The 23,685-nt window shown below is 33.8% G+C and overlaps 1 protein-coding gene across 1 annotated transcript; it reads left to right on the top strand.

Moving 5' to 3' along the window:
* Nucleotides 1-14,947: 14,947 nt before the first annotated feature.
* LOC148547406 (uncharacterized) lies at nt 14,948-15,961 on the top strand. Its single transcript, XM_088495426.1, has one exon. It carries the CDS (start codon nt 14,948-14,950, stop codon nt 15,959-15,961), a length of 1,014 nt encoding a protein of 337 aa, XP_088351552.1.
* The last annotated feature ends 7,724 nt before the right edge of the window (nt 15,962-23,685 follow it).

The raw sequence follows: 23,685 nt of genomic DNA, 5'->3' as shown, positions 1-23,685 counted from the left end.
GATTTTTGAAATCTGAAATTGAGAAACTTAAAGGAAAGCACATTGTGGATCCTTTACAAGAACTTGTTGCTGAAAATGAAAGGCTAAATAAAATGATGAGTAAACTACCATTTCTATCCATGAAAGTTGAAAACGCTGACACATTTACCCATAAAAAAAGAAAATTACCATTTGTACCCATAAAACATGAGTTCCATATAACAAAATTATCCAAACACTAAAAAATCACATAAAAACCCCAAATTACCCTTATTACATCATCCACCCCCTCCTTCTCTCCTTCCGTCTCACCTCGCCTGAGCCAAACTTTGAGTTCAAGGGTACCACCACCTCATTTCTTTCATCACTACTACCACCACCATCACCATTATACCTCCATCATCATCTTCTTCACAAAAAGCAACAACAACAACAACAACAACAACAACAACAACAACAACAACAACAACAATAACAATAAAAAAAGTAAAGAGGAAAAATGAAGAAGACAGTGACAGATCTACATAAAAAGCAAATGCTATGAAATTGAGAAGGGAGAAATTTGTAGTTGTGGTGTGGTTTCAAACGGTGGATAAGTCACTTTCGTGGCCCAACTCATCCATGCCCTTCACCACTTTGAGTTTCCTATTTTTTATTTTCTTCTCGCTCATTTCCATAACTCAATCTTCAACCTCCTTAGGCAAAGACTCGAACTTTAGCTTCAGCTCCTGCTGCATAACAAAAGCATCAACTATATTGTTGTTGTTATTGCTTATATTAGTAGTAGTAGTAGCGACAGTTTTGACTAGAAACGCTAATCTCCTGAGATCGTCAATCTGAGATCATTGATTCCAATGTTGGAGTTAGGAATTGGGGTTAGGGTTTGGGGTACATCAGGAGGAGGGCAAACAGATTATGAGTCAACCTGAAGAGATTTTGCAGGTAAGAGAGAGTGTGGGGGCAAGGAATCTGAAGAAGGTTCTGTTGTTATTGATGATGGTGAAGCCCTTTTTCTGGGTTGAGAATTCGAAGAAGCAGAAGAGAGAGAGAAAAGCAAAACAGAGAAGGAAAGGGAGAGAAAGAGAAAGAGGAAGGAGTTGGCAGAGTTGATGGACTATGGCAACGGCGACGAGCTCAGAAAATAGAAGGAAAGAGAGAGGATGGGTTAGTGGTGGTGGTGGCAGTGGTGGGAAAAAGATTATGCGGATGATGATAAGGGTAATTTAGGATTTTTATGTGATTTTTTAGTGTTTGGATAATTTTGTTATATGGAACTCATGTTTTATGGGTACAAATGGTAATTTCTTTTTTTTTTTTATGAGTAGATGTGTCAGCATTTTCAATTTTCATGGGTACAAATGGTAGTTAACTCTAAAATGATTAAAAGATTGAATAGCAATTTAGCAAAATTTGCTCACAGTTCTAGTAACTTGGACAAATTACTTGCTAATCAAAGACCATTGTTTGAAAAATCTGGCTTAGGCTATGTGACAAAAGAGCGTGCAGTTTTTGAAAATTCTTCTACAAAATTCATGGCTTCTTCTTCAAAAACAAAATCCACCCTCAACAGATCTGGTCTTCAATATATTCCCAGCTGTGAAGAGGAATTTGAAAAATCTTATTTTGATGAAACTGCATCATCTTCAAGAACTAAACCTGCACCAAACAAGTCGGGTCTGGGCTATGTCTCGAACAATGAGGTTGCTTTAAAAAAAATCACAGTTTCACAAAAGAACCTCTTATTCAAGAAGCCCGTATGCTTTCAAGAATTTTGGTCTGAGTGCATTTGCAAAAAAAGATGCTAATAATAAAAATAATTCTGTCAAAAGAACTACATCTTTTTCATAAACCAGAAAACCTCACCCTTTTGATCATTTCCAGCATCAAAACTTAAATCAATTTCAGCAACATGCATCAAGAAATCATTGTTTTAATTGTAAGAAAATTGGTCACTCTTACTTACAATGCTTTATTGAAAAAAAAAAGAGTAGGAAACCAAACTTACAATGTTGTTTGTGATTTTAATGCACTTGGGCAACCAAGGTGGATTAACTTCAAAGGATCTAAATTAATTTAGATACCTAAGGTTACTTGAGAGTGTGTGCAGATTTGCCTAGTTTCCAAGAAGAAGAAAGATATGTGGTACTTGGATAGCAGATGCTCTAGGTACATGACGGGAAGGACAACCTTCTTCATCAAACTTAAACAAATATGATGGAGGATTTCTGACCTTTGGAGATGATGGTAAAGAAAATATCATAGCTGTTGAAAAAGTAGGTAATAATCATTCTATTTTCATTGATGATGTCTTTTTGGTTGATAGTTTGAGGTATAATCTTTTGAGCATTTTCAGTTGTGTGATGTGGGTTACTTGGTAATATTCAAAAGATTAGAATGCCGTGTGGTAAGTGAAAAATCTAATGAAGTACTATTTGTAGCAAATCGGTGTGATAATGTGTATGGTCTCACTCTTAATGAACTAAATAATCAAAATATAGCCTGTTTTCATTCCAAAGAATCTGAAAAGTGGCTATGGCACAAAAGATTCAGCCATACAAGCATGTTTCAAATAAACAAAATTGTTAAAAGAGTTTTAGTAAGAGGTATTCCTTTGATAAGATTTGACAAGGATGTCACATGTGATGCATGTCAAATGGAAAAACAAACTAAAAGCTCTTTTAAATCAAAGGAAGACACTACTACTAAAAGACCACTTGAGTTGCTACATATTGATTTATTTGGTCTAACAAGAACCCAAAGATTGGGTGGCAAACATTATGGTTTGGTGATTGTGGATGACTACATAAGATTTGGTTGGGTTTTATTTCTTACACATAAAAATGATGCCTTTTCGGCTTTTGAAGTTTTTAGCAAGAAAATTCAAAATCAAAAGGATTTAATGATTTCTTCCATTATAAGTGATCATGGTAAAGAATTTGAAAATCAATTATTTGAATCCTTTTACAAGAAATTTAGAATATCACAAACCTTTTCTTGCCCAAGAACACCATAACAAAATGGTGTCGTTGAAAGAAGAAACAGAAGTATTCAAGAAATGACAAGGGCTATGCTTTGTGAAAGTAATGTTCCAAAATTCCTATCGGCTGAAGCAGTTAACACGGCTTGCCACATTTTAAATAGAACAATCATAAGAAAATTTTTGAAGAAAACTCCTTATGAACTTTGGAAAGATCACACACCAAATCTGAATTATTTACATATCTTTGGATGCAAATGTATTGTTTTGAATAAAATAAATTAGAAAAATTTGATCCAAAGGCATATGAGTGTTTATTTGTAGGATATTCCACAACTAGCAAAGCTTATAGAGTTTACCATTAAGATGCTAGAGTCATTGAGGAGTCCATACATGTTAATTTTTGTGACACTAACTTGGTTCAAAGTGTCTTGGAAGAGTGTGATGCAAGAACTCAAGTTGATGGCAACAATGGAGAAGCCCAAATTCAAGAAAAGGAAAATTTTGAACTACCTGAACCTAAAATTGCTGCTGTAGGAGAATCAGCAGGAGATAATTCTATTTTGTCTCCTGAATCAAGCGAAATCCATATAAATGCAAGTTCCATGGATCCTTCCGTAACAAAATTTGTTCCTAAGTCCACTAGACCCCGTGAGTGAAAATTTTTAAAGAATTATCCACAAGAATTTGTCATTGGGAATGTCTCTCAAGGTGTCAAAACTCGATCCTCCACTAGAAAAGTAACTGAAGAATCAAACCTAGCTTTTCTATCTCAAATAGAGCCACAAAACATCAAGGAAGCACTTGATGACCCCTCTTGGGTAAAAGCCATGAAAGAAGAGCTTCATGAATTTGAAAAGAATCAAGTTTAGACACTTGTTCCAAAGCCAATTGGCAAGAAAATGACCGGCACTAAATGGATCTTCAGGAACAAGTTGGGTGAAGATGGAAGCATAGCTAGAAACAAAGCAAGATTGGTGGCATAATAATATGATCAAGAGGAAGGAATAGACGTTGATGAGTCATTTGCCTCTATTGCCCGAATGGAGGCCATAAGACTTCTCCTTGCTTATGCTGCTTATTGTGATTTTAAACTATTTCAAATGGATGTGAAATGTGTATTTTTGAATGGTGTAATAGATAGAGAAGTGTATGTGGCACAACCACCTGGTTTTGAAAATAAAGAGCTTCCAAATCATGTTTTCAAACTTTCAAAAGCTCTTTATGGACTAAGACAAGCTCCTAGATCTTGGTACGAAAGACTTAGTTCTTTCCTTTTGAAAAATAGATTTCAAAGATGCACCACAAACACTACTTTGTTTATTAAAAATTCTAATGATTCATTCATTTTGGTCCAAATTTAAGTTGATGACATCATTTTTGGATCAGCAAATGAAACTCTTTGTACTGAATTTGGTAAACTCATGGCAAGTGAATTTGACATGAGTATGATGGGTGAACTTAACTTCTTTCTTGAGCTTCAAATAAAGCAAACTAAAAATAGAATTTTTATTCATCAAGAGAAGTATGCCAAGAAATTAGTTAAGAAATTTGGGATGGAAAATGCCAAACCTATAGGAACACCCATGTATCCTAACTCTAAGTTATAAAAGGGTGAAACTGAGGAAGATGTAGATAAAACTAGATATAGAGAAATGATTAGTTCTCTTATGTATCTAACATCTTCTAGACCCGATATTGTGCAAAGTGTTAGAATTTCTCTAGATTCCAGTCACAACCAAAAGAATCACATCTTTTTGCAGTTAAAAAGAGCATTAGATATGTTCATGGCACATCCAATTTTGGTTTATGGTATCCTAAGACTAACGAGTTTTCTGCAGTTGGTTATTGTGACTCAGACTTTGCCGGAGACAGAGTTGATAGAAGAAGTACATCAGGCATATGCTGTTTTCTTGGAAGGTCTTTGAATGTCTGGTCTAGTAAGAAGCAATCCACAGTGGCTTTATCCACTGCTGAGGCTGAGTATATTGCTACCTCCTCATGCTGTTCTCAGCTTCTTTGGTTGAAAACTCAACTTACCGATTACAAATTAAATGCTAAAAATATTTTCTTGTTGTGTGACAACATGAGTGCTATAAATATTTCCAAAAATCCAGTTTTGCACTCAAGAACTAAACATATTGAAGTGAGATTTCACTCGATAAGGGAACCTGTACAAAAGGAAAATATTAGCATTCAATTTGTTAAATCAGAGGATCAATCAGCTGATATTTTCACCAAACCTCTGGCTGAGGACAGATTTTGTAAACTAAGAACTAATCTAAGCATTCTGAGTTATGATTCCTTATTTGAGACTTGCTGATGTGTTTGTTGAAGTTTTGTCTCTCAGGTTGGGAGGAGACAATTCTGGACAAATAAAGAACCATCATCCTGAATATTAGTTTCTGGGTTCAATGGCAAGTTCTGAATCTTCTGGGCCAATCTTTCAGTTCAAAGTTCTCGTGATCTAATGTGTTTTCTTAAACACTATCATCTCTGAGCCCAATGAGTGTTACATCATCCATGTTGGCTTTTATGTTTTGTCTTTTAATGAAAAAGTTTTCATTTTAAAATTAGTTTTGTTCTACCTAGTACTTTATTTTTTTAAAAATAAAATAAAATCAAAACTTTTTAATGATGTCAAGTCTTTTCAAGGTCTAGTCATAGGTGATGCAATTGCATATTTTCAAGAAATCCCCTTTCTTGTTGCAGTTACCAAACCTTTCTCTTCATAACTCCTTCCACAACCTCTTCGGTTCCTCCCTACTATCATCATTGTCTTGTTTGTGCGAAACTCTTGTTTCAAAAATGAGGAAGAAAACTGCTATTCAAAAGAGTCCTAGGGCCAAAATCTACAAATTCCTAGATAAACCAAGAACATCTCCTTGTTCCAAAGATCAAACCTTTACAACGTTGCCTTCTCCACCAACCTCTCCTCCTCGCACCGATCCAATGGCTCGTACCAAAACAACTCCAAGGCATCCCTCATCATCCAAGCCAACGGCTCCACCCAGTGCTCCCTCACGGCCAAGCACCTCGAAAGGGAAACGCCCTACTATTGAGGAGCCTCTGCCTGAACCTTCACGACCTAAGCCTAGGTTAGCTCCTTAACGTCCTCAAAGAGGTAACCCTTATCTCCCTCTCAAATCGGTTAAGGAACCTTCCATTGATCTTTTTGAACACAAATCACAGTTTTTGACTTCTCATTATAACTACAACCCTCACTGGTTTTGCTCTACTATGAACCATGATTTTTATGAGGGTGTTGTCGTTCATCGTACCATCTGTCCAACTTTTCTAGCTAATTTACCAAACCTAAAAAAGAAATGTTTTATTTTTGCTGATAATCTTCATTTTCTGGACTGGGACCATCTTTTCAAAATAAAAAAGGTCATACCATGAGGGCAGCATTCACTCATATGTAAAAGGTCGTGACCTTGTTTTGAATGATGAATCCATTAGTGACGCTCTTAAATATACTGATGTTGGCACTTGTGCTTATACATATGGTAAATGGGATGAGGGGTTGGGTGTTTTCTATAAAGATGCTTTGGCAGTGTGTGAAAATATCTCTCTCATTGATGGTCTTACACCAACTCACAAAGCCCTTGGTTATCTTCGTGCTCAGTTGCATCGTATAGTGAACCATATTATTCTTCCTCAAAGCGGTTCATATCAAAGGGTGTCTTTCTTTGATACTATGGTTTTATATGCTATTCTCACAAAATCTGAAATTTCTTTTGCATACTTAATGGTAAGGCATATGTTTGATTGCATAAGAAGTGAGAAAGATAAGGCTCTTCCTTATGGCATGTTCTTAACTTGTATTTTTGAACATTTTGGTGTCGACTTGTCAAATGAGTCATATGAAAATAGATACTCATATCTAAAAGGAGGTGGTTCAGTAAAACAGCAGAAAAAGGGGCCTACTCGGACTGAAAAGGTAGTTCTTGATGATGATGATGACTATAAGCTTGATGAATCTCATCATCCCTCTGCCTTGGGGACTTCGGCTTCCACAGGACATAAATCACTTCTATATAGAGTGGTGAAAGATGTTGTCCAGGAGTTTGTCTCTCAATCAAACCATCTGATTATCTTAAGCAAAGAACAGAGGAAACTTGCTGCCAAGCAGGAAAACTTCCTCAGAGAGTTCAAAGACAAAGTGGCAGTTCTCATGAAATTCATTGAAAACATCCATGAGGATGATACTATGGCCACTGACCCTGAAGACGCTACTGATTCTGAGGAGGATGGTTCAGATGCTTGAGGATGTCTCATGTTGCTGATTTCTGTATTTGGATAATTGTCTTTTTGAACAATCGTAGTTTGTTTTGAACTCTATTTTGTTCCGGATGACTGTAAACAATTAACTACTATTTACTTTCCTTTCATTTTATCTAATTTTCTAAACATTGAACCCTAACAGCTTCTTGCAGGTTTGCAAATTGATTCTATATTCTTCCTTGATGACAAAAGGGAGAGTAGTGGTAGTAGTAGGAGTAGTGGTAGTGGTAGTGGTAGTGGTAGTGGTATGACTGACAGTGTGACAGTGTGATTGCTGAATGCTTTGCTGCTTATAGTTCAGACTTCTTTTGACAATGCTTATTGATTTACGATGGTCGCTTATGTTTCTACTGGTTATTTTTTATTTGATACATGTATGTGAAGTTGTATGTAAAGCAATTAAGATGAATGCACTACTTTCTAAAAACGAAGTATAGATGTAAGATTTTTGAAATTCTTAACTGTTGGATCAATTAAATTGGTATTTGAATGAAGTCCAATTTCATGGATTTATGGAATAGTGCTTGATTTCATTGCTTCAGTTTAGTAAAATGCTGAATAATCCCTTCAAGCTGTTGAAATTGCTGCATTAAATTTTTTTTTTACAAATATGTGTGTTCTCTATATGGAAGTTTATGCACAGGAAACTAAAGATGAGCATAAAGTCAGGGGGAGCACTCATTAAGAAAGTAAGGGGGAGCACATCAAAACTACCAGTGAAAGCATCAAAGGGAAGTGTTCTAAATCATGTCTACTTAAATCTCTTTGAGCACATGTTTGTCATCAAGGGAGAGATTTTTGAGCTAAGAATAAAATTAACTTAAATGATGATGACAAACATTGAATTATTAGATTAAACACCCAATTGGATTTGAATGTTTTATTTAAAGTGTTGCAGGCCCAGATGATGGAACAGAAGCCCAAACCAACTGGAAACAAAAAAAATCAAATTGGGCTGAGCGGGAAGTCAAGCCAATCCAAGCCCAAGTTGACTCATCCAAGATGAATCAAACCAAAGCCAACTCTCACAAGCTTTCTTCGGACAAATTCAAGAAGAAAGAGAGAGAATGCTTCTTCCTTTTCGTTCATTCACCAGAGAAGAAAGAAAGAGAAAAATAAATCAAGAAAGCAAATGTCTAATCTCCCTAATCAAAGCATGTTAAACTAAGTCAGAAGATAAAGGTGATTTATTTCCATTTGCATGCATGTTAATTTCTTCACTCCTTCTCTAACTTTCTGCAACACCATTCTTGGATAAATGAAGAAAGTGGTGTCTGATTACTTCTGATGAAAATCAATGGCTTACAATGTTACTTGGAGCCAAAGCACATTTTCAAAGGTCTGGATTTGGGATTATCACTGAGGAAGATCATCTCTGCCGCTCTGTTGACCTCGGTTAATCAAGAAAATCATATTTGAAATCCCTAATTTAGGGGTTGGTTGAAGAAAGAGAAGGGATGATTTAGCAAAGCTCAAAATCCAAGAAGTTGACTTGAGAAAAACCCTAGCCAAGACTCAGAATAAGGTACAAAAGAAAAAAAATGTTTGGGGGCTAGGACTGGAGGAGAGAAAACCCGAGTAGAGAGTTGTGCATGAAACCTCACGACTGAGTTTGAAGTCTTGGAAGCATTGCACCTACACTAACGAGAGCACTCTGCCAAGATGAAGAACAAAGTCTTGAGTTCTGTTGTTGGGTTCAGTTCATAGTGTGAATGCTGTTATTCATCATCTGTTTCATGTTTTACAGTTTTGTATTTCAGTTTCAATGTATATCTTTCTGTATTTTCTTTGAGAGGTAAAAGGCAAGAAAGAGAGACATTGAAAAAGAGCCATAGAGAGAAAAAGGCTGAGAGAAACACTGAGAGAAAAGCTAAGAATGATCTCAGATATCATTTGATTGTATTTCTATCTTGTGTCATGTACCTGGGAGTAGGGGTGTTTGCGGTGTGGTTTGGTTCGGTTTTTAGAGAAAAGTCATCTGATCCAATAGTTTAATTAAACTGCGGTTCGATTTGGTTCGGTTTGTTCAGTTTTTTCAATCAACTCAAAGAAAAGACTGACATACTATTTCACAAAATTATAACATTAAAATCATATAACACAAATATGCAATAACTAACAAAAGTCTTGATTCAATGAAATTCAACGACAAAAGAAATTAAAATAAATGAAACTCAGAATCACAATTTCACAAACATGTCAAGGAATTCCTAAATGTAGTAAAACAAATGAACTAACTCTATTAAATGACACAAAATAACAAAAGACTAACAGAAGTGTCATTGCATTATGTAAGAAAATAACACATCTAAAGGTATATTACAAACAATAAAATTCTTCCTTTCTATTTTTAATACCATTATATCAGTATATTTAGAATGTTGAAGACATCTTTCATAGTACAGAGAACTTCATAACTTGCAATTGAAATGCACTTTCTCACAAAAAAATGCAGGCAATATATAAATACATTGTGCCCACCTAGTTCTCTTGAAACTAAAAGCCGCAACCGAGACATGTGTAGAAAGACCAATTACCTTAGACAATTGCACCTTCTGTTCATCAATTATATTGATTCCAAGTTCTCTTCTTATATCCTACCAAAGACCAATACCAGATAATGAACAACAAATACTAGGAATCAACAACAATGAACAACAATGAACAAATAATTAAAAAAATAGAAGCAGAAACACAACAAAATAAAATTACTAGCATTCAGCAACAATGAACAAATAATGAACAACAATGAACAACAATCAGCAACAATGAACAAATAGATTGAGCGGAAATTGAATACAAATAAATCACAAAATCAACTTAAAACAAGCAAAAATAAATTAAACCCAGCAGTTTAGAATCACAGAATCAGAATTATTAATAAATTAAATCACAAAATCAACTCAAAACAAAAAACTCAAATTAACAAAATCAGTAAACAAGCACAGTAACTCATCAATATTATTAACAAAATTTTAAAACAAGCAAAATAAGTGCAGAAAACCAAAAATCAATTCAGAATCACATAATCACAGAATCAAAATCACAGAATCACAGAATCACAGAATTTGAACTAAGCAAAACAAGCAAATTTGAACCCAGCAACTCAGAAGCACAGAATCAGAGTTATTAATAAGAAAATAACAAAACCCTAAACAAATCCAGCAACTCAGAATCACATAAATTATAATTAACAAAATCAAAACCTAACTATTTCATAATTATAAACGCAATATGTCTAATTAGCTTCAGATACATAGAAGGAGAGAAAATCAAACCTGAAGTCAAGTGGATGGGAAGAAGGAATAGCACTGGAAAAGGGCCAACCAGTGGCTGATGTGTTGTGGGTGGCCAGGCCAGAAACGCAGCAGTGCTGCTATGGGTGGCCACAAACGGTGCTGCGGGTGGCCAGATCAGTCCTGTTGGTGGCGCTGGGGCGCCGCTGGATGGTGCTGGCCTTCTGGGTGGTGTAGTGTCTACGACCGCGAGGGTGGTGCTGGCCTTCTGGGTGGTGTAGTGTCTAGAATAGCAATAATTACTTTGATAGCTAAGCAACAGTTGGCTCGCCCAAGAGACTGAACGGTTTCATGTCACGTCTTTACTCCACTTCTCATCAAGTATTTTAGGAACAACTCAACTCACTCGTCCACTCATTAATACTTCTTCTTCCTTTCTTTTCTCTATGTCTTTTTTTCACCTTTAATCTCCACTTTGCTTTTCCATTCTTTTTCTAATTCTCTTCACAAACCAACTCTTTGAATCATGTCATCATTTAGAGGTGTCAAAAATTTCCAAGAGGCGGAAATCCCTGCGGGGACTGCCCCGAATAGAGCTCCGTTGGTGGGAAATTTTTTCCGTGGAGATGGGGATGGGGAGCAAAATTCTCCCGAGACAGGCGCGGGGACCCGAGCGGGGATCCCTGCCCCATCCCCAATAATTCCCCGAATGTTTGAAATTTCTTAAATAACCTTACTTTATTTCTAATATAAGTGGTTTTTTAATAATTTTACCAATTAAAAAAATATTAACCTTATTATTCAGTCTTCCCTACCCACTGTCTCTTAAAAAATAACTCTTCTAACTTACAAAAGAGAAGTACTGTCCAAGTAGGGTTGCGCCTTGCTCTCATCAAGTCATCAATAATATTAACATCTTGCTCTAACTTTCGCCACAAATTTTGCGTCCTGTTTTGGATATTTTATCTTGGCTTTATTCTTGTTTCATTTTTCTTTAACATAAACCTATCGGAAAAACAGTGAAGGCCTAACACACATGACATATCTATATGTCTTTTGTAAGTTGCATTCGAATATAAATTTCAGCTAAAGTTGGATGTTGTTTAAAAAATTTATAGTACTTACGTAATGTGTGTGAGTGTATTATATAGATGTGTAAAACATAAGTGTAATATTTAGGATTAAAGACTATTCAATTCATTTGACCAAAAAAAATAAAACCTATTAAAAAAAATTTCTTCAACATAAAGCACTCCAATAAATTACAAGTACAAATTAAAGTATAAAGTGTAGTGCAGTGATTATTTTACTGCGCCTATTTATTGATAACGGGAAGGATTTTAATTTTAAGAGTTACTTCGAAGGAATTACGAGAGCTCCAAATAAAAAAATACTCAATTTAATCTCTGATTTTTATTTTTATGGGACTAATTAGTTTTTATGGCAAAAAAAAAAAATACTGATACATGGGCTAATTAATTCTATAAAAATAAAGTTCAAAAACTGAAAAGGATATTTTTTTTGTGGTTAAAGATTTCGTTGTCTCTTGAGATAATTGTCAGGAATCGTTTAAGATTTTTTTTTTAATATTCATTCTAAAAATATATATTAAAGTTACTAATAAAAAATTATAAAAACGATTATGTAAAGTTTGATTTTTAATATAATTTTATACGTCTATTAAAATAAAATATTTAAAATTTTTTATTAATAATAATTTTAATTTGTGTTTTATAGACACTTGTTAACTAAACTCAATTAATTTTTAGCTCCTGTGAGTAACATTTATCCAGATATTTACAGAAAAAAACAAAATATTAGTTATTATTGTGTCCGCCGTGGATGTTCTAAGGGACCAAAAACAAATCTAATGAAATAGTACATATACACGAAAAAGAAAGGGATTGTGATGTCAATTTGGGTCAATTTGTCGTCTAGCTAGTCTATCATAATTACATAACAATTCTTTGGTCATTGGTCATTGGTCATTGGTCAAGGTTTTCTTGAAATCAAAACGTATCAGGAGAGTAGAAACATTTACAGTTACACATCAAATACCGTACTAATCAATATATGTAAGTGCCTTGTAACAATAACAGGCTACCGACATGAAGTTCATCAATATATATTGAGAGACCTCGAGAATGTTTTGCTCTAACAACACACCTGAAACAAACCTCAGGAAAACGAAGCTTAGTTAGAAGACTACATTTTCAGAGTAGTTTTTTAAATTTAACTAGTATATTAATTTGACTCAAAATTTTAATCGCATTAATTTGATATTAACTAATTATCCAAATCAGTCTATGAGAATTTTAGAATCGGACATTTTAGTCTCCAAGAAAAATTAATATACAGATTAATCTCTAAGATTTTACTCCGGCAGACAAATCAGTCCCCAGTTCATGTTTCGGTAGAATAATTACCCAGATCAGTCCCAAAGATTTTAAAAACAGACATTTTAGTTTCCAAGAAAAACTAATGTACAAATCAATTCCCAACGTTTCTCTTTGTTAGACATAATAGTCCCCCCATCAAAAATAAAATAAAATAAAATAATTATTATTATTAATTTCACAATAATATTGTACTATATTTTTTGTATTTTTTAGACAAAAATAATGATAAATTTATTCATTAAATTTTTATATATATATAGTCAATCAATAATAAATTTTGAATTTTGAAATGGAGAGTGGAGAGAGCGGGGGAGAGTCTTCGAGGGTGGCACATAGCGAGGCAGTCGGCCATGCCGGCGAGAGCAATAAGGGGGAGAGTGGAGGTGAGCATGCATCAGGTGAAAAGGAGGGAATTAAAGGAGACAATATCAAGATTCAAGGTCAGTGGATATCGTTCAGAGATAAAGTTGTGGGTGCCTCGACAAGGAGAGCTTTGGAGGTTGCTGATTCTCTTGATGGGGATAAGATGGCTACAGTAGTTGGTAAGCAAGGCGATTCGGAGATACCAACTGTGACGTTCACTGAAGAAGCAAAGGAGATATTGGCAGAGCCCTACAAAGATGCCATCGTGATCAAAGTACTTGGAAAAAACTTTAGCTATATGGCCATCACGCACAGGCTTAAAGGAGTCTGGAGAACCAAAGGAGGATATGAGGTATTAGATGTCGGTTTTGGCTATTTCTTAGTTAAATTTGATCTCTTGGAGGATAGAGAAAAAGTTCTCCTTGGAGGACCGTGGATGATTACTGGTAGTTATGTTGCGGTTAAACCTTGGAGTTCTTCATTCAGACCTTGTGAAAACACTTTTGAATCTACCATGGTTTGGATAAGAATCACAGGTTTAAACATTAACTATTATCAAGAGAAAGCCATGAAAATGATTGCGTCAGCTGTTGGTAAACCGATCCGCATCGATTTAGCTACCAAGTCTGCAGAGAGGGGAAAGTATGCAAGAGCATGTGTGCAAATTAACTTGGGACTTCCAATCATAAAAAAGATTCAAGTTGATGGTCATATGTATGACATAGAATATGAGCACTTGAATTTAATTTGTGAAAAATGTAGCTGCTTTGGGCATGTAACAAGAGAATGTGCGAAAGAGAACAACAATGACATTGGGAAGGAAACCATGGTGAAGGAGAAAAATTTGCCGTCACTGTCTTCGGTGGATAACAATGAGAAAACGGCAGAAGGTAGTCAAATCCCAGTAAAAAATCAAAATTCAACTTTTGAATTTGGAATTAATGCCAAATCAATTCCAATTATGGAGAAGCATGGAGTAGCGGGTCTTGTGCATGATAATTTACAAGAATCACGCATGGATAGGGATACTCAAGCAAAAGAGGATGAATGGGTTACAGTTAGTAGAAAAGGCAAGGAAAAAGTGGGTAAAGGCCCCAATGTAGTGCCAAAAAAAGTCAATGTAGCAATATGCTCCAATTTGGTGAGTAAGAAATTTTCTTTTGGGTATAATAAAATGCATGCTGGATCCTCATCAAATGCAAAGGTGAAGTCTTTATCAAATGCAAAGGTGGAGCCTAAGGAAAAGAAATATCCTCCATCCACGCTTGGCTCTTTGGGAACAACTCAGGTGGCTTTCAAGGATCAGAGTACTCCTTTTTTTAAAGCAGGGCACAAAAGGCAGCGTCCTATTTCGCTTCAAAACTCACCTATTGAAGCATTGTCAACGGATTTTCGAGTACAAAAAGAGCTTGATAAAGCTAGTGCAACAACAAACTTGGAGAACCAACCTCAACAGAAGAATGATGGTTCTGCGACGCAAGTCCACCAGAAGACAATTGGAGACAGGGGTCCATCAACGTGAGGTAGAATGATTATAAATTCCAATTATTTAATTTATTTTTATGGATTGTGACCATTTAAATATTATTAGTTGAAATGTAAGGGGAGCGTCAAATAAGATGTCTTGGGTACACTGTAAGGAGTTAGTACGAAAATTTCAACCAACTTTTTTTATTTTGGTGGAAACTCATATTGGGTTTGAAACTATGAAAGAATTTTGGGGGAGATTAGGCTATTATCCTGTAGGGATTGTAGATGCTGTTGGACATAAGGGAGGAATTTGGTTCCTCTCTGCTAATTTAAAATTTTCTTGTAAAATTCTTCGGGCTATGAATCAATGTGTAACTTTGGAAATTGATGGTGGTGGACGAAGATGGATTTGCAGTGCGGTTTATGGCAGCCCTCAAGCCACTAATAGAGTAGAATTATGGAGTCATCTGCTTGATATTGGTTTGTGCATTCAGGACCCATGGGTGGTGATTGGGGATTTTAATGATATTTTGAGTGTTCATGAGGTGAAGGGGGGTAATTACTATTCGACTTGCAGTAGTGTCTTTGCAAGTACTCTAGATTCTTGTGGTCTTTTTGATCTGACAACCTCTGGAAGACGATTTACTTGGTTCCGTAAAATTCAAGGAAACAGAGAAATTGCAAAGAGATTAGATAGAGCTTGCTGTACTGCAGAATGGCGTCTTCTTTTTCCAGAAGCTTTTGTTGAAGTTCTCAGCCGTTCCCACTCTGATCATTGTCCCCTACTTATCCGATGTCAAGGAGTTCCTATCAAAAAAGAAAACCGGCCTTTTAGATTCCAAGCGGCATGGGCAACGCATCCTGATTACAAGGCCATTGTTCAGAAATCTTGGAATAGTACAGACTTTGGCATCCATAGGAAGTTGTTGGGGGTTCAAGAAGCTTCGTTGGAATTCAACTCTACGGTCTTCGGCAATATTTTTATTAAAAAGAGAGAATTGGAGGCTTATTTGAATTGTATTCAACGAAAAATGGAGGCTGACGATGATCCGATTTTGAAGCACAAAGAGGAAGAATTGAGAGCTGAGTATAATCTAGTTTTGGCCCAAGAAGAATTGCTTTGGTACCAGAAGTCAAGAGATCAATGGGTTCGGTATGGTGATAGAAATACTAGCTTTTTCCATATGCAAACCATCATTAGAAGAAAATCTAACAAGGTTCATGGGTTGCTGGTCAGTAATGGGTCCTAGTCTGATGATCCGGAAGTTTTGCAAAGAGAGGTCGTTCATTTTTTCAAAAATATTTTTTGCTCTACTGAGCCTGTTGAGGTTAATTGCATGGGAGAAATTCCTATGCCATCACTTAGCCAGGATGCTTGTGATAATTTGTCTAAACCAGTAACAATGTTGGAGGTTAAAGAAGCTCTGGATAATATGAGCTCGTTCAAAGCTCCTGGGCCGGATGGTTTTCAAGTTTTTTTCTTCAAGGAATATTGGGATGTGGTGGGTCATGAGGTGTGGCGTACTGTTCAGAAAGCATTCTTAGGGGAGACTTTAAGCCATTCTTTGTTAGAAACTTTGATTGTTCTTATCCCTAAATGCGACCCTCCAACTAGATTGAAGGATTTTTGGCCAATAAGCCTTTGTAATGTAATTTATAAGCTAGTGACTAAAGTGCTGGTTAATAGATTACGACCTTTTTTGGATGAGATTGTTAGCCCAACTCAGGGAGGGTTTATACATGGTAGAGGAGCGCCTGATAATATTATTGTGGCCCAAGAAGTTCTTCACTTTCTTAAGCGGACAAAGTCTAGAAAAGGAGCTATGGCTTTTAAGATTGATTTAGAAAATGCTTATGATAGAGTTGATTGGAATTTTCTTGAGCACACTCTTGACACTTTTGGCTTTCCTTCTCTAATTATTCGGCTTGTAATGAATTGTGTTCAGGCTTCAAATCTTTCCATCCTTTGGAATGGGAATAGATTGGACAGCTTCCAACCTCGCAGAGGGCTCAGGCAAGGAGATCCAATTTCTCCTTATTTATTTGTTTTGTGCATGGAGAGATTGGCGTGCTTCATTTCCAAACAAGTTGACGAGGGTATTTGGGATGGTGTGGCTGTTTCTAGAGGAGGACCTAGAGTTTCTCACTTGATGTTTGCAGATGACCTCCTCCTTTTTTATAAAGCGAAGAAAAATCAAGTTCGGAATGTTGTGCACACCTTAGAGTTGTTCTGCAAAGCTTCAGGTATGAAGGTTAACATTGAAAAATCTAAAGCTATTTGTTCTAGAAATATCTCTAATAGAAGGAAGGAAATGTTGTCTGGTGTTTCTCATATTCCTTTTACTAGTGACCTAGGCAAATACTTGGGGGTGAACCTTAATCATCCTCGAGCTGCTAGGTCTATTTTTTCGGACTCTTTAGAGAAGATCAAGAATAGGCTGGCTAGTTGGAAAGGTCGGCTCCTTAACAGAGCAGGCAGGCTTTGCTTAATTAAATATGTTGCTTCTTCTCTTCCTATTTATTAGATGCAAGTGACTCTTTTTCCTACTTTGATTTGTCAAAAGATTGATTCTGTGCTTAGACAATTCTTGTGGAAGGAAAAGGTGGGGGAGCGATGCTTAAATTATGTCAAGTGGAGCAAAGTTGTCACTCCAAGAAAATATGGAGGCTTGGGAATTAGAGATACCCAGTGTGTAAATTTTGCTTTATTAGGAAAGCTTGTTTGGCAATTACTGCATAATAATGATAAGCTTTGGGTAAGAATTATGTTGGCAAAATATTTATCTGGGAGGTCTTGCTTTTCATCCAGTTTTTCTAATAATGTTTCAAGCACTTGGCGAGCGATTTATAAGACAATAGAAAAGCTTCGTGATGGTTTTGATTGGTGTACAGGCAGGATGTCTCAATCCTTTTGGTATCATGCTTGGCGACCATGTGGAACGCTAGCTCCTTTGGTTCCTTTTGTGCACATCTCTGATTCTCACTTGAAGCTAGAAGATGTCTGGTACCATGGACATTGCCGGTGGGATATTCTTTGCACAATGATTCCGGAAGAAGTTAAACTTGATTTGATGCTCTTTGATCCTATCAAGCAGGCAGGAGATAAAACAGGTTGGTTTTGGACAAACTCAAATACTCTCACCTACTCGACTAAAAGCGGGTATGAATGGCTATTGAAGAAGAAATTTGGCTGGAACGATAATGAAAATTGGCTTTGGCTTTGGCGCTTGAGAATACCGGAGAAGATAAAGTGCCTGCTCTGGCTTTGTCTCAACAACGGAGTTCCCACAGCTAGTTACCGGTTTCAAAGAGGTCTTGCTACTTCTGATTTTTGTCAGCGATGTTATCTTGCTCTAGAGGATATTAACCACTGCTTTAGGACTTGCCAAAAAGCTCGTCAGATTTGGATTAGCTTAAATTTGGGAATGACCGCTGAGGACTCTAGTTTGGATTTTGTGTCTTGGATTCGTTCTAACCTCAACAAAAATGAGTTTCTCTTTGCAGCGGCCTTTTGGTGGATTTGGAGGGATAGGAACAATGACATCTTCCATCAAGATGATCCATGGAGTAAGGAGAAAATTGTTCACTTAGTTCAACATGCTGCTCGCGATTTCTCTAAGGTTATTACCAACCAAAAACATATTATTCCTTCCTCTTTGCAATATAACTGGGAACCACCTCCAATGAATGTCTGTAAAGTGAACTGCGATGCAAGCATTTTTGAAAATAGGCAATTAGCGGGCTTTGGATGTATTATTAGAGACATCATGGGAATTTGGATGAAAGGTTGTTCTGCCAGTATACCTCTTTCTAGTGTTCTCTCTTGTGAGCTTCATGCTATTTGGAGAGGGCTTGTTATGGCTTGGGATTGCGAGTGTAAAGAGGTCATATGTGAAACTGATAATCTTGATGCATTTCTTCTTGTTTCGCGAGGCACAACCAGCATGATTACGAATGACTCTGATCTGCTTGGCAAAATCAAAGAGATGCTTCAGCGCAATTGGACAGCTACTTTAATGCTCATCCAACGTACAGCAAACAGAGCGGCTGATTTAATGGCTAAGACTGCTGCTTTAAACAAGCAGGTGTACCTAGAGTGGTTACAACCCCCTAATAATTTAGACATTATTATTAGAGAGGAGTGCTACTCTTTCTCTTAGGTGTTTTTTCTTTGTGTTATGTTCAGTCACCAAAAAAAGTCAATCAATCAATAATAATAATAATAATAATAATAATAATAATAATAATAATAATAATAATAATAATAATAATAAATTATTAAAAATTATTTTATAAAAAATTCAAAGTTAAAATCATTTGATATTTTTGTATTTAATATAATCAAAAGATGTCCTATGTAAAAAAAATGTTTGTATTAAAAATTATGTACTAAAAAAATATTTTAATTTGGATTTATATTAAATACATATTTTTTTAAAACAAACATATTTTTTAAAATAGTACATCTTTTGATTATATTAAATACAAAAATATCAAATGATTTTAACCTTGAATTTCTTGTAAAATAATCTCTAATAGTTTTATTGATTATTATTATTATTATTATTATTATTATTATTATTATTATTATTATTGAGTGACTATATATATATAAATACATATATAAGAATCTAATGAATAAATTTATCATTATTTTTATCTAGAAAATACAAAAAATCATGGTATAATATTATTATGTAATTAATAATAATAATAATAATAATAATAATAATAATAATAATAATAATAATAATAAATAAATAAATAAATAAATAAAATTATCAGAGATTATTTTACAAGAAATTCAAGGTTAAAACAAATTGATATTTTTGTATTTAATATAATCAAAAGATGTACTATTTTAAAAAATATTTATTTCATATAAATTCAAATTAAAATATTTTCTTTTAATACATATTTTTTAATACAAACATATATATTTTTTTACATAGGACATCTTTTGATTATATTAAATACAAAAATATCAAATGGTTTTAACTTTAAATTTTTTGTAAAATAATCTCTAATAATAATAATAATAATAATAATAATAATAATAATAATAATTATTATTATTATTATTATTATTATTATTATTATTATTATTGAGTGAATATATATATATAAAAGAATTTAATGAATAAATTTATCATTATTTTTGTCCAAAAAATACAAAAAATATAGTACAATATTATTGTGTAATTAATAATAATAATAATAATAATAATAATAATAATAATAATAATAATTATTATTATTATTATTATTTTATTTTATTTTATTTTTGGACGGGGATTATTATGTCTAGCAGAGAGAAACGTTGGGGATTGATTTGTACATTAGTTTTTCTTGGGGACTAAAATGTCCGTTTTTAAAATCTTTGGGGACTGATTTGGGTAATTATTCTGCCGAAAAATGAACTGGGAACTGATTTATCTGCCGGAATAAAACCTTGAGAATTAATCTATGTATTAATTTTTCTTGAAAACTAAAATGTCCAATTCTAAAATCCTCCCGGACTGATTTGGTTAATTACTCTTTGATTTTTTAGATTGACTTTTAGGTGATATATTAGTCTCCTAACTTATTTCTAACGTAAATTAATAATTGAACTGTTAATGTAACACAACTAATATCACATAACATCATCACTAATCTTCACATCATCACTAACTCCCACATCCTCATCATCTTCATACATTTCTTTTTATTCCTAATTTCCTGAACCATCATCCCTAATTCACCATCACATCACTACCGCACCTTCCTTCGACTTTGAATCCACACCTTCCACATTCATAACCTCTACAGGCTTTTGGATATTTTTCTAATCTAGACAGACTCATAAAAATTAAGAGGTGCATAGTTAGTTTAGTTTGAATTCATTATTCTTCAACTCTTAAATGTTTTGGTTGGTGTTGTAGGTCAGATTTTTTTTTGTTTGCCTTTTTTGGTTGCATTGAACAATGACATTTAAACTGAAGATTATACTGCCTCACACATATTATGCAAATCCTTCACTACTCCTAAATAAATTCAAGTGACTTTATAGTAGAAATTAAAACACACACGCACATGGTTTACTTTGATAAATCTTCAATCATATCATCCATGATAATTCTTCTAGTAAAAGATATATGCTTTTTTTTAAAAAAAAAAACTCAATACAATAAAATAAAGGATAAAGTATTAAACTGATATTTTATGTTTAGATTTTTAAAATTTAAAGTGTCTTATTTGAATCTAAAAAAAAAATTATTTAATTTCAATGTAGTCCTATTTTAAAGTTAATGTTAAATAATTAACGAAACTCAATTTTCAGATATGCAAAATTTATATAACCAAACTCTTTCGTTGTTGAGGAGAATTCCTCATGGTAGAGGTGACGATGGCCTTGTTCTCGTCGCCGCTGGCAAACTTCTCCGCAGAAAACGAATTCTCGACAATGTTCTCCATGTGCTTGAACTAAGACCAGTGGTTCACGATGATGCATCCGCTACTGATCATATGCCCCTCGAATTTGTACTTTTTCTTCAAGAAAGGACATTAAGGTTTAGTAGAAACGGTGACGTTAATTATTTAACATTAATTTTACGGCAGAACTACATTGAAGTTAAATGAAATTTTTTTGGATTCAAATAGGACACTTTAAACCTTAGAAACTAAAACAGAATTAGACTCAAATATAGGGGACCAATTTAATACTTATCCTAAACTAAAACATATAAAAATATGTAATAAAAAATTAAATAATAAAAATTAAGCACCGCTCTATTCTTTATAATTAGGGTAAATATCTTATCCGACCCTTGATATTTTTTGCGTAAGATATAGTGCACCTTAATCATCTTTAAACCTCAATCAGGTCCTCATACATTAAGAAAAATGGACAAATCGACCTTTACTACCGGATGACAAACAGTTACCTATTGATGTGTTAAGTAACAGTGCTAAATATCAACTCCAAATGATTGCAGGACTAAAAATTCTCTTTCTACCTTTCTTGTTCTTCTTCCTTCTCCTCCTCCTCCTTCTCTTTCTCCTCTTCTTCAACCTTAAAACTCTTAACAAATGCACTACATAAACAGAAGATTTCAACATATAAACAAAACACAATTGAACATTATCTTGATTAAAAAACACTAAAGTCAAATTCTTGCATATAAATTTTTATAATCCAAGAAATCCAAACACCAAACACTAAAATTTGTACTAATTTATTAACAATTAAACTCATATCAACTACAGAATTAAGATCATGCCTCTTATTTCCTTTCAAAATACTAAACTTTCAAACACAAAAATAACAATGTAACATGTCTTTTTTTTTCAGTACAGTTTTTTGCAAGAAAAAATTCTAAAAAGAATTAGAATAATATTGTACCATATCAAATTTAGCAACTAAAAGATTAAACAAAAATAGAAAAATGAACTATAGAAATCTAAAATCCTAGATATAATCGAACAAAATTAAAATAAAAATTGAAATCAATATTTCTTGAGAAAATGAATAGTACTTGGACTCTCAAACATAAAAGTGACAGTGTCGTTGCTGTCATCGCCCTTGACGGTGATGATATCATCATTTCCGACGAACCATAGCGTCTGGCCATATTGTTGAGGTTCATCCTTATCGAGATGTTGCAGTCGCACCACCTTTGGACCGCAATAGGAGCGCCACGAGAGCAACATCGATTGAGTCTAATAGTCCATGGCCTGGAATGAGAACCCAGTCGCAGGAATCGAAGTTCGCATCGTTCATGAGCTTCTTAATTGATTGCTTCTAAAACCTTCTTCAGCAGAGAATCTTGCACCAAATGGAGTTCCAATATCTTGAAAATGGGGGGTTTGGTGGAAAAAGAAGAAGGAAAGGAGGAGAAGGAGAAGGAAGAAGAAGAAAAAAAAAGTAGAAAGAGGGATTTTTAATCCTACAATCATTTGGAGTTGATATTTAGTATTATTATATGACAGTAGACAATCGTTTGTCATTTGATAGTAGGGATAGATTTGTCCATTTTTCTTAAAAAAATAGGCCTAATTAAAATTTAAGAATAATTAAAGTGTGGTGTGTCTCATAAAAAATAGGTCAAAATTGAATAGAATATTTACCCTTATAATTATTAAAAGTCTTTGTCAATAATGTCTGTAAATCTCGTTGTTCTATTCTAAAACATATTATTTCTGTTTAGCTAAATATTTCAAATAATAGGATAGAAATCAATAAATTACTTCTGACATATTAAAGTCTAATTTTGGTAAAAAAATTAATTATGCTTCTTTTGAAAAAAGGAGTTTAAATAATAAATATTTATATTAAAAATAGCTTATAAAAAAGTTATTTTGTATTTGATTTTTTAGTTCTAAAAGTACTAATTTTAAAAGAAGAATGATAAAAAAAAAAATTTTATAAGAGAAGTCATTTTTTAACTTCTCCATAAGCACTTAAATAACTTTTTAAAAAATTACAAATTAATTTTAAAAATTGTGCTAAACATTAATTCTACACATTTTCATAATTAAAAAAAATTTACTTATGAACTTATTCAAACTAAGTCTAAATGTAGATTGATTTAAATCTGTTATTTCTCTCCCTTGATCTAGCTATAATATGTGTATATGAGTCTAATTAGATAATTAATTTTTTCAATTAATATTAATTTTTAAAATTTTAAATTAATAAATTCGAAATTCTTTAAAAATAAAAATAAAAAATAATTTTATAATAAAAAATTAGCTAATATTAACTATTAGAAATGGATTCATATTTCATATATTTTTGGGATAAGTACTTTTTTCATCCCCAAGGTTTGGAGTCAAAATCAAAATCGTCCCCGACCTTTTTTTTTTATTAAAATCATTCTCAACGTTACAAAACGTTATAAAATGGACCAAATTACCCTTAACTATTAGTAAAAATAATATTTTAAAAAAATAAAACTCCACCCCACCCACCCCCTCATCTCTTCGTCTCTCC

The sequence above is a fragment of the Arachis ipaensis genome, chromosome B8, assembly GCF_059453495.1.
Source record: "Arachis ipaensis isolate K30076 ecotype BB chromosome B8, ASM5945349v1, whole genome shotgun sequence".
NCBI lineage: Eukaryota > Viridiplantae > Streptophyta > Magnoliopsida > Fabales > Fabaceae > Arachis > Arachis ipaensis.
The sequence above is the reverse complement of the archived record's forward strand: the minus strand, read 5'-3'. Positions and strand labels throughout refer to the sequence as shown.

Bases quoted from the DNA above. Each gene is read 5' to 3' on its own strand.
- LOC148547406 (XM_088495426.1), top strand. From the start codon at position 14,948: ATGAAAGAATTTTGGGGGAGATTAGGCTATTATCCTGTAGGGATTGTA.